This window comes from Heterocephalus glaber, unplaced genomic scaffold (genome assembly GCF_053883595.1).
Source record: "Heterocephalus glaber isolate CG9 unplaced genomic scaffold, H.glaber_assembly_v1.0 deba00001673, whole genome shotgun sequence".
In the NCBI taxonomy this organism is placed as follows: Eukaryota; Metazoa; Chordata; class Mammalia; order Rodentia; family Bathyergidae; genus Heterocephalus; species Heterocephalus glaber.
This window is the reverse complement of record NW_028258410.1, coordinates 22338391-22350375: the sequence shown is the minus strand read 5'-3', so window position 1 is coordinate 22350375 and position 11985 is coordinate 22338391. Positions and strand designations below refer to the sequence as shown.

Here is an 11985-nt window from a genome sequence, read left to right as displayed (position 1 = left end):
CAGGAGGCAGAGTTAGCACAGCACTGTGCCCTCCCCTGCAGTGTTTGGTTGTCAATCTACAGTCCATGCTTAAGCACCACAGGATTGAGTAATGAAGAATATTACCAAAAATCATATAATAATGCTAAAATTTTATGATCTTGGGCTGCATGCAACCCAGGTACAGTTGGTTGGACACCTGCTTTAAAGGGTTTTGTGTTTTTTTCATTGTATCTTCTATAGTGACCAGTCTTCCATCCCTTGAGTGTTAATTTAACTTAGAAACTGCCCAGAGTCAGAGGAATGAAGGATTTTTTTGGTTTTCTTTTCAACAGTGTAACAGCCAGGCTTAGTGACCTTAAGAGTTTCACAATTTTTAAAGTAACAGAGTAGTTTCTACAGGTGAATGCCAGAAGAGAGGGGCCAATGGAGGTGACATTTGGGGTTGGTTTTTTCCGGGGGGGGGACCAGGGATCGAACTCGGGTCGTTGCGCTTACAAGGCAGGCGGCAGAACCACTGATCTAAATCCCTGGCCCCCGACATTTGTTGTTTTAATAATAACATTCATTGAGTGCTTAACAGGTGTCTAGAAGTGGGCTAAGGGCATTTACTGGTATGTCTTCTTCAGTTTTTACAACAAATATCTGCAATAGGGAATATACCATCATCTTTTTGTTGTTTTGTGGTACTGGGGATTGAACCAAGGGCCTTCACACTGAGCTACATCTCCAGCTTTTTTATTTTTTTAATCAATTTATTTATTTTGGAGACAGGGTTTCACTAATTAATTCAGACTGGCCTTGAACTCACAGCAGTCCTGCCCTAGCCTCCCAAGTGCCGGAATTCCAGGCATGCACTACCATGCCTGGCTTTTTATTTTTTACTCTGAGACAGGGTCTCACTAAGTTGCCCAGGCTGGGCTCAAACTTGTGATCCTCCTCCCTCAGCCTCAGGAGTGCTGGGATTACAGGAGCGTACCACTGTGCCTCGCTGGAATATCTGTATTTTATAGATGAGGGAACTTTAAGGAATTTACCCACAGTTAATTGGTAGGAGCTGGCAGTGTCAGGATTTGGGTGCAAGCAGTGACATTAATAAGCTATTCTTTTTTTTTTTGGTTCCGGGAATCAAACTGGGAACCTTGCACTTGTGAGGCAGGTGGTTAATCTAAAGAGGTCAATCATTAGGGATCTGTAAGTTCTGAGTGGTTAAACAGTCTGTCACCTTATACGCATACCTTCTCATCCCACGGTATTGTTTTAAATACTGAGAATGAATAGTGCTTTATAACCATTACAGTAAGTCCCCAACTTATGAACAAGTTCTGTTTTGGGAGAACATTCATTAAGGAGGATTTGTTCATAAGTCCAACAAAGTGAGTCTTACATACCGTACACCTGTGAAAGTTCGCAACTCAGATATTCCTAAGTTGGAGATTTGCTGTACTGGCTTTCTAAAAACACTGATAGCCAGTACACAAAATATGGTCAGAGATTGCCAGATGATTGTAGGAATGTGGGAAATGTCTTTATTTCTGAAGGGTAAAGGATGGTGCCTAGATCAGAAAGCTGCTTCCAGCCCCCTGTCTACCTGACATAGCTCTTGACTTTTTAGAGAACTGAAGTCAGCCTCCCTTGATTACCCACCACCAAACTCTGGCCTTTCGGGGGAAAAGTGAAGAGTTTCACGTAATTTGTGGTTCAGAATAGTTTACAACCAAAGAGGAAGATGGGAAAGAAGGAAGCTGGCCGGCTCGGAGGACACCTCTAACCCCTGGCTCTAGGCAGCCCTGTCCTGTCCAAACCAGAGCTGAATGGAGGCCAAGAGACATCGGAGAGGGTGAGGATTCGTGGGAAGCCCGAGGTCCCCCAAATCCTAGGCTTATGGGGTTGTACAGCTCAAATAGACTGTTCCGAAAGCCCAGTTTCTTGGGCTCGACTCGAAGATCAGCTTCCTCTGGCAGTCCCAGAGAGGAGTTGGTGCACAGGTGTGGGAGTCCTCCTGGTACCTGCAGCCCAGGGTCCACAGCCTCAGGGGCAGGATCTCTGAGGACCCAGGGTTGAGGGACCTAGGGGTGGATTCAAGGTATAAGAGGATTCCTGGAGGATTAAATGCTACTGTTGCTTGAGGTTTTCTGTAGGAAAATAATAAAGTGTGATAAAAATAGCATTGAGGCAGGAAGGGTAGAGGAAGTAGAACATTGTCCTGCTACTACCTGGGTAAGTCAGTGAGGATCACAGGGTCCAAAGCTGGATGACTTCAGATACCTGCAGTGGAATGTAGCATCAAGTCCTGGCGTCCCTATTACTACCTGTGAGACCTTGGGTAAACTACTTAAGCTCACCCTACCTCAGTTTCCTCATTTGTAAAATGAGGATAATTGTAGTCAACCCTCAGTATCCATGGTAGATTACTTTTAGGATCCCTAAGGATACCAAATTTTAGCTGGGTGTAGTGGTGAATACCTGCAATCCCAGCACTCAAGGCTGTGGCAGGAGGATTGCAGTGAGTTTGAGGCCAGCCAGAACTACATAGTGAGACCCTGTATCAAAAAACCCAACAAAAAGAACTTCTAGAGTACTTACAATATGTAATGTAAATGTTACGCAAATAGTGCATGGTGGTGCAGGCCTGTAATACTAGCACTGGGGAGGCTGTGGCAGGAGGATCACCGTAAGTTCCAGGACACCCTAAGCTACATAGTAAGTTCAAGTCCAGTCTGAACTACATAGGGAGACCCTGTCTCAAACCCCCCGCCCCCCCGCAAAAAAATGGTGCTATATCGTTATATTGTTTAGGTAATAATAAAAAGTGTAGGGCTGGGGATTTAGCTCAGTGACACAGCACCTGCCTTGCAAACACAAGGTCCTGAGTTCGAGCCCTGGTACAAAAAAAAAAATCTACGTGTTCGGTACTGCTGAAGTGCTTTTTTTTTCCCCAAATATTTTTGGTCCATGGTTGGTCTAATCCATAGATGTAGAAATCAAAGATATAGAACTCACAGATGTGGAAAGCCAACTGTACTTACTTCCTTGGACCGTAAGGATTTAATGTTAGATAAAGAACTTAGCACAGTGCCTGGCACGTGGGAAGTGACCCATAATTCTGTTAGAGTTGTGAGGCTACTGTCTGCCTCCTCATTTTACAGAAGAGATGACTTTCTCCTAAACTGTGTTTTCTAGTGTTACACAGGGTGCAGGCTTGCCTGTGATGTAGGTACCACCACCAAGTGTTGTCTGCCTTGCCCTGCAAAGTGGTTAGTGTATATTTCATTTAACCGAGCTGGGGATTTAGCTCAGTGGTTCCACCACCTGCCTCGCAAGTGGAAGGTCCCAGAGTTTGATCCCCAATAGCCCCCCCAAAAAAACCTTAACCCAATGAGATAAGCATCACTATTTCTCCGATTTTGCAAACAAAGAAATTGAGGATTAGGGAATAAACACCTTTCCCTGACTTCACACAGCTGATAAAAAGCTAGGCCTATTTGCCTCAAAGTCCTCATCCTATTTTTACGTACCAGTTGTTTGCATAGGACCTAATCTATAGACAGTAGGACCAGTTAGCAAAAGGTGAAATAAGCTTGGCTTGTTAACAAGCAGCTAGTTCCTAAAAGCCGGCAGTTCTGTAGCTGCTCATAGGCAAGAAACAGGGTCAGTACTGACCCTGGGGCTTCATTATTGCAAAGGGCCAGGGAAAAGGTTTGGGGGAAGGCCAAACATTTGTTCTACACCCCACAGTTGGCTTCATCGACATAAGCTTGATTTGCTTAAAGCCTTCTGAAATGAACTTTAGTGTCCTTATTTTAAAAACAGATGAAATCGGCTCAGAGCGGTCATCTGACTTGTTAAAATTCACTCAATAATAAGCTCCAAACATTTTAAAGTTATCCCACTTCCTCCCAACTAATTGTTGGAGAGCCATTTCTGGGATGGCCTCCTCCCCAAATCAAAATCTTACTGACCCCAGAGGAGTCTCAGATTGAAGTGGTTGAGTGGTAGTGGAGAGATCCCAGGTGTGGGTCCATGGTGGGCAGGTGGCAGACGCATACCATTAGGTGCCAGCGCAGGCTGGGGATATGGCTGGAAGCAGTGCTCTGCTACGAGTTACTTCCCTCCAGGACACGCAGTCCCTGGTCCTCCAGTGGCCAGGCCAATCTCAGCTTCCTACACAAGCCTCCCTTACGCTGGGTGGCATGGTGGAATTCCCCCTTGAGAAATTGAAGCCCAGCTTGGCCCTCTGTGGAGCAAAGAGGAAGTTGCCATTCTTGCCCAGGCCCATCCCAGCTGGGTACTTGGGGCCCTCTGGGTAGGGTCTTACCAAGACTGGTGCTGGGGGAGAGGTCCCAGAAAAGACCACCTAGTGATGATACAGTCAGGGCAGATCACACTAAGGTTGATGGGTCAGAAGGAGCTTGGGAAAGAAGAATGAGCAACGGCTATTTTCCAAGGTTGGTAATACCCAGCAAGGGAACTAAGTGGCAGCTACTCAGGAAGTGACCAGAGTGCAAGCCGAGTAGGCACAGCTGGCAGCGAGGTCACCGGGGCAGAGTTGCAGGGTCGCTGCTTGCTGGCGGAGCTAAGAAGCAGGACTGAGGCTAAGCTGTCACAGTGCCGTGGCTTCGCCTCGCCAAGGCTCATGCCCAGGCTGGTTTGTCAGCCCCAGAGCCCCACTAGTGCCCTGTCATGGTGCTGGTGACTAGAATTATTGGGGAGGAGCAGGGGAGCAGGTAGGCTAAGGAGGAGGCCCTCTTAACCAAACTGCGGATCTCTGCACCATGGCCCTGCTTTTCTCTGGGGAAGGTCTACCCCTTTCAAAGACTTTGCTGCTCTCCCAGTGGCATCCACTCTGTGGAGACCTCCTCCGGGGAATATGGAGGATTATAGTCTTGGATCAGAGAAACCTGGGATCCCCCTCCCCCTCCTCTCCCCTATTGCATTGTTTTGGGCTTTAAGGCTCCTACCAATAGAGGGTGGCCCCATTCAGAGTTTGGGGTTGATGGTGGACATGCTGTGCAGGGATGCAGTGCCAGCTCCCTGCCTGACCTGTCTTCCTTGATCTGTGATCCAGATAGGGCACATTCGGGGGCCCGGCTGACACCCACAGCGGACAGTAGCAGCACTAGGCTGGAGGCTGGGACTACTCCACTACCCAGTGACCTCTGTTTGGGCTGGCTATCCTTGCGCCTTCTTTCCTTCTTGGGAAAATGGAATGGGGAGCAGCCAGGAAACCTATTGTATTTCTCCTAAAATAAGACCTAGCTGAAAAATAAACCCTAGCATGATTTTTCAGGATCCTCGTAATGTAAGCCCTACCCCAAAAATAAGCCCTTGTTAAGATCATCAGCCAGATGGATGGATTTAATACCACGAGGGCGAACCTTTTAGAGACCGAGTGCCAAACTGCAACCCCCACTTATGTATTGCAGAGTGCCAACACTGCAGTTAAACCTGAGTACAGTACTGAGGTTTTGGGTTAAAAGAAACAACTCTTACATTAACATCTTTTGTCTTAAAAGAAAAACACAATAGGTTTGCCACCACTGACTTAGTACATCCATTGCAATACATGATGGATGTATTGAATTACAAAATAATACTAATATGTAATTAAATATAAGTAATATCGGCATTAATACTTAAATGATAATATCAGTTGTAATTCTTGGTGAATACCCAAATGGGTGCCTTTGAATGAGAGGTGAACAAACGGCTGTGTAGGCAGATGAGCTTGAGACTTAGTGCCCAGTGACCAATCAGAGCACAGACACACCAAACGAATAACGTGCCCACTTGATTATGAATGGATGTGGTTACGTCCGATATGAGTCTTCATAGTTCAGTAAGTCACGTGCTGTAATGGATGTACGTAATGCCCTTGGGTGAAATACAGAAATGTTTCTGCACTTTGGTGCCTGTAATTTTTTGTCACTTTTATGTGGCCCATCATTCTTCACTGTCATCATTTTTGTTGCCACTTCTGTCTCGTAGACTTCAGTTAATTTAATGGAAACTTCGTGAGGCCTCACCTGCAAGAGGTGGTACCTTGGGTGAAGAAGTCACAGGATGAAGTCACTGAGAGCTGTGTTGCCTGCCAATGTGCAGGCTACATGGACAAGAAGTGCTCAGTTAAGGAAAGCTCTTGCTGGACATGACAGATTAGGGCCAGTCGTTCTACAGGAAATGGAATCGCAAGAAATTCAGGCTGGAATTCAGGGTTGTCTGGGCACCATAGCTTCCTTTTGATTTTTTGATACAGGGTCTCGCTGTGTAGTTCAGGCTCGCCTTAAACTCACCGTGTAGCCCAGGCTGGCCTAGAACTTGCAGCAATCCTCCTGTCTCAGCCTCCCTAGTGCCGGGTTTATAGGTGTGTGCCACCATGCCCAGCGCCTTAGTAACATCTTCTTAGTAACTTCGCCTCACAGGGCCATTATGAGGCAGCTTGCACCGAGGAAGCACACAGAGAGAGGTTCTTTGACTTCACAGAAGAACACACCGCTCAGGAGATCAGCTCCCAGAGCGGGAGGGGTGCAGGTGGCAGACTTCTTTGTTCTAGCTCTAGACCTTAGGAGCCTGGAGCTAGAGACTGGGGGAGCCGGAAGTCATAGTACACGAACTGTACTCCCTTAGACACCCCCACCAAGCAGTCTCACCAACCCCAGACAACCCTGCAGCAGCATTCTTCAGTGCCATATGGGAAGTTTTATTTGTAGACTGGAGAATTTCCCCACCCATCCCTTGTGTTCAGCTCACGGTGAGATCGCTACTCTGTCCTCGCTCGTCAAGCTCCGGTCCAGGGTCACACCACCTGCGTACGGAGACCTCAGTATTAGGCACAAAGATCGCCGCCAGAGGGCGCTATCGTTTGGCGAGCGCGTACAGGGCGCAAGGTGTCTGAGGCTTGGGGGAAACTGGCTCCCCTCTCGTGGGACCTGTTTGTCCCGTGAGGATTGTCTCCTATCTTTGTTGCTTTTTTTTCTAAGTAAAATTTTTATTCAGAGTAAATCTTACTTAAAGCATAACTAAAGCACAGTTGATTTGGTCTAGAAGGGTTGGAATGCAGCAAAGCCTAACTTGGCCACTTCCCCCTCTCAAATTGAAAATTCCTGAACCTGCTTACTTAAACCTCTGATATTCAGAGCCTTAGGAGGACCAGACCCCGTTGAGGCCTCCAAGCAATTAGATACCTGCCTTGGAACCCTCACTTCCAGTGTCCCGCCTTCCCCTGGGGCCCCCAGTTGCATCCGGAAGTGGCCTCAGTTTAGCCACTGTCCTGGGGCGCTGCTGGGCCAATGGCTTCCCCCTCTCTGGACAGGAAGACAGCCTCCCAGCGCCGCCAGCCATAGCCCTCAGGACTCAGGATCCTGAGCCCAGCTTAGGGTCTGCATCTCAGCCTGGCCCAGCAGGGGCACTGCCATACCCACCTTGTATGAATGGTACATAGGCACCTCAAGCGATGCAGAGCAGAAGCGGGTACAGCGGCGCCTGATCCAGCGTAGCTTGGAGAATCTGCACATGACCCGCCGCCCTGGGAGGTGGATTCGAGTAGGCAGCCCCTCAAACCAAGTGTACTGGCCATTCACATCCAGCTGCTTCATGTCCTCCATGGGAGTTCTGTAGTTGTAGGTCTTCAGAAGGGCTACTCGGGGGTCCCTCGTGGCTAATTGGCTTCTCTGGGCTCCGGTGTTCAGGCCGTGACCCCTTGATGTCCTTGGGATGGCAGCCTCCATCTGCTCTTCTTTCCTTGCCACTGTTGCAGGTGAACCTTTTACCATGTTCCTTATCCCCGGCTCCTCCTTAGGTTCCCCTGTGGACTCTACTTTCTTGGATTCTAGGTTCTTCTCAAGACACGGAGCTTCTTGGAGCTCTTCATTATTTTGTTTTACTTTATTCCAAACATTGTTTTCCCTGGGAGGGAAAGGAAAAGCTTTCAGCAAAGCAGAGCTAAGGCTCTGATCCTCTAGCCTCATCCTGAAACAGCTGCTATGGAGCCAGCTTGGGGAGCCCATTAAGAAAGCAAAAGAGCCTGGAAAGAAACTTCTCTACTGCCGAGGCTTGTGCATGGTGGCAGGAGTGTCATAGTAAGGGGTGGGCAGAGAGATGTGAGAGGTTGGGAAGGTGAAAGGCATGAGTGGTCATTAGGACCTAGGAATATACATTGTATGCATCTGCCACTAGGGTAGGGTTCTGTATCTCTGGTCTTTAGTTGAAAGGGTAAATGGTCCAGTGATTTCAAATTATATTCCAAGGAAACTTAGGGTCCTGAGGAGGTAGCTCACTGCCCTGGGTAGGGGCAAGGATGAAGGCGAGATACTCTCCACCCAACAGCAACAACATAGTTGAACTTCTGGACAGATATTTGAAGAGAGGGTCCATTGCTTAAAAAAAGTTGAAAAAGTATGAGGATACATGATCCGGATCCTTCCAGTTCTGTTTCCTGATTGCAGGCCAAATCAGAGAGGAGCCCAGAGGAAGAGCTAAGGTATTATCTGCTGGAAGGGGACCTCTCTGAGTGTGCCTGTGACAGATTGGGCCCTGCGAAGCCCCATTCTAGCACGCCCTACCACATCCTGGCTGTGGAAAGAAGTGAGGTCTTGGGCTCAACATAATGGAATGGCCAGTGCCGACTGGGAGCCCACTGTGTCAGGCCCAGAGTCCTCACAATGTTTCTGCTCAGCAGGAGGCAGTGAAGAAGCAGAATGGCTTGTGGAGAACAAGCTTTTTTCTTTCTTGCTTGTTTTTTGTTTGCTTGCCTGTTTGTTTATTTGTTTGGATTTTGAGAAAGGTCTCACCATGTAGTCCAGGCTAGCCTTGAACTTAATGTGCAGCCCGGGCTGGCCTTGAACTCCAATCCTTCTGCCACAGCCTCCTGAGTGCCAGGATGACAAGTGTGTGCCACTGTGAGGCTTTGGAATCAGGCAAACTGGGGTTCGGATTCTGCTTCTGCCTCCTACCATCTGGATTAGGATAAGAAATATAACCTCCCAGAGCCAGAGTTTCTTTATCTGCAACACTGGGATAATCTTTCGTACCTAGTAGGATTGTTGTGAGGAATAAATGAAATGCAGTACTTCTAAGGTGCTTAGTACAGTAGCACTTGGCGGGTACCTAATGCTTGTCAACTTTCTTAATATTCGAATGTGACTTTTGAGGAAATTGAACCTCAGGAAGAAATCCTAATCCTCCAACATCAGAGGCCAGTATGCAGGTGAATCTCTGGGCTGGGCTAATAGGCAGAGATGATCCCTTGCACTTAGTGCCCAGATTGCAGTTAGCCCATAACTGAATGATTATGACCACTCCTGTGGGTGTGGCTCTGATACCAGATAGGCACAACTTCAAACTGTAGCTCTGCCACTTAACTGAGCTAAGTCACTCATCTCTTCAGCCTCAGTCCCCATCAGTAAAATGGGTACAATAAATACCCATCTACAGAGCCTTTGTGAAAATTAGATCTAGTTTCTAAATTCCTTAGCACAACGTCCCTTCCCAGTAATGACAGCTGTTGGGTCCACCTTGAGAGTTACAAGTGGGGTGAGCTCACCCAGAGGAGACATGGACGATCTTCGGAAATCTGAGCATTGAATTCCAACACCTTCTGGCCAGATTATGCAGTTCTTGGATGCGGCTGTTTGAGCTCCTGAATAGCTTCAAGAGTGACAAATTTCTTAACACCTGCCAGGAGTGAGAAACCAGAAAAATACAAGCTTCAGCGCTCCTGAGATAGCTTCTCACTCCCCTGCCTGTGGCTCAGCTCAGCTCAGGGCTGGGCCTGGGGACCCCTCTGGGTGTCTCAGTCAGGCAACCAGAAGCAGCACTGCATAGAGACTCATGTTCCCCGAGGCTGGAGTCAGAATGAGGCACCTCACCATTTTAAGTCGGTTCCGCTCAATTGCTTTGTACAGAGGCTGCTTTATCTTGTCCTGCAGTTTCTCATCTTCTGTCTGAGTGATAGAGAGGGACAGAGAGGGAGAAGGGTAGCACAGGAGGAAAATCCCTCGAATGCCTCTATTATGCCTCTCCATTTGGCTGAGCATGGTTTGACCAGCCTTGGACTAGGGGTTTTGTCACTTGGTTTGGGGGCAGGACGGGGGAGCATTTTAACCCTCCTGACCTCCCTTCACCCTTTGCTTTTCCCTTTCCCTTTAAGCTGGAAAGCCTCTGTTCTTGGTGTGGCTGGATTCTTTGCTAAGGCCCCTTCTAGGGGCTCAGCACAGGGCCTACCCCAAAGTCTGACCTTGGAAACCACTCTGTTCTTGGGCTTCTTCTTTGCTGATGGACACATGCTGGGGCTCAGAGTCCTCAGAGACTGAAGGAGCAAAACTGGACCTGACCCTGCTCCTCTCAGTCCAGCCAGCACTCAAGCTGGGTGTCACATGGTGGTGCAGGAGCCCCCAGGTGGGGGAGCTGTGACATCACTGAAATGTGTGACAGCAGCAGGGCTGGGTCTGCAGGGATTGTGTGTGGGGCAGGGGTGGAGGGTGTGGAGAAACACAGTAGGTGACAGGCGGCAACATACATTGTCACAGCCTCCCTGTGATGTAAGAGGATGAGAAAGCCAAGGTTCAAAGGCACTAGATAATCTAAAGCTGGAGGATGGTGGAGCTGGAACCCTAGCTGAGGCCTAACAGTCGCCTCAGAAACTGGGGATTCCCAAACTGCTCTTCTATGCAGGTCCACAACGTGTACCTGCTGCATGCCAGGTGCTTTCCTAAGTGCTGGAATGAGATGAAATTATTAGTTTCAGGGAGCTTATGTTCTGATAGAAGGGAAAGAAAACAGTGTGTATGCTTGTGTTTATTCATTCTCTGAAACAAAATGTGTGTTTCATAATTTTGTGTGTGTGTGGTACTGGGGATTGAACCTAGGGCGTTGTGCATGCTAGGGAAGCACTCATAATGTTGAGCCACATCCTCAGCCCTTATTATGCATTTTGCTGATAGAAATCTACAGGTAATAAAATTCTATGTACCAGTGATGACAAGCCTTTTAGAACTTGCAATTATACAAATAGCCCGGTGCAGCATTCGTGCCCCAAGTTCCCCACCACTGCTATATACACTTTCTTATAAATTCCATTCACCAATTACTTCATATAATATACTTCTCTTGAATTTTGCCTCACTCTTCTTTCTATCCATAGCCAAATATGGTTGTAATGAATAAACAGATGTGGTACTAGCATGAATGTTGGTATTTTTATTTATACTTCTCACCTGGTTCTCACCTTCTGAAGCTGCATCTACCTAAATAATTCATCCCTAGACTTTGAACATTGGCAATGCCTCACAGAAGTAATTTCCATAGCCCATTTTGTTTGATCATTCTGTACCAATCTGGGGTGTCCCATAGATTCTTTTCAGGATTTTTTCCAGGTTCTTGGTGTCTTGAAGAAAGAATTGGATAAAACATGAGAAATTTCCACTGTGAGTATATATTACACTTCTCAGTTGTGGACATTCGGGTTGTATTTATTTATCTTTTAGGGTTTTTATTGGTATGTGTTTGTGATACATAATAATTATGTTCATTTTGGAGAACTGGTATACACACGTATCACATCTTAATCATTTTTACTTCCCCTCCCCTCCACGTCTTCCCCTCCGCTCCTTCCCCCAATCCCCTTCCCATCTCTACAGTCTACCTCCCTGTGTCTTATCATCTCTCTTCGATTTTCTCTTCAGATTATTTATTTATACTCTAGACTTTTTGTGTAAGAGAAGCCATGTGGCATTTAGCTTTCTGTGTCCGATTTATTTCACTCAGCATTACAGTTTATTTAACTTAGCATCTATTTTTTGGCCATTGTAAATAATGCTGCTATGAACAAGAGTGTACAAATACCTCTTCCAGACCTTGCTTTCAATTCTTTTGGGTATCCGAAGTAGAATTGCTGGATCATACAGTAATTCGGGGGGGGGGGGTATGTTTTGCTGGGGACTAAACCCAGAGCCCCAAATGTGCTAAGGATACACTCTGTCTCTGAGCTACACACCCAGCTTGCAAGTT

At 47.3% G+C, this 11985-nt stretch overlaps 1 protein-coding gene across 1 annotated transcript; it reads right to left on the bottom strand.

Moving 5' to 3' along the window:
* Positions 1–6662: 6662 nt before the first annotated feature.
* Positions 6663–10428, bottom strand: Tp53tg5 (TP53 target 5). Its single transcript, XM_004858165.3, has 5 exons — positions 10214–10428; positions 9846–9920; positions 9521–9651; positions 7401–7884; positions 6663–6784 (listed from the first exon to the last, which is right to left on the bottom strand). Exons 1-5 carry the CDS (start codon positions 10259–10261, stop codon positions 6776–6778), a joined length of 747 nt encoding a protein of 248 aa, XP_004858222.1. The 5' UTR covers positions 10262–10428; the 3' UTR covers positions 6663–6775.
* Between the last annotated feature and the right edge of the window lie 1557 nt (positions 10429–11985).

Coding starts and splice junctions, on each gene's coding strand:
- Tp53tg5 (XM_004858165.3), bottom strand. CDS start 10,261: ATGTGTCCATCAGCAAAGAAGAAGCCCAAGAACAGAGTGGTTTCCAAG. Junction 9,921..10,213: donor AGAACAGAGTGGTTTCCAAG/GTCAGACTTTGG, acceptor TCTATCACTCAG/ACAGAAGATGAGAAACTGCA. Junction 7,885..9,520: donor ATCGTCCATGTCTCCTCTGG/GTGAGCTCACCC, acceptor TTTCCCTCCCAG/GGAAAACAATGTTTGGAATA.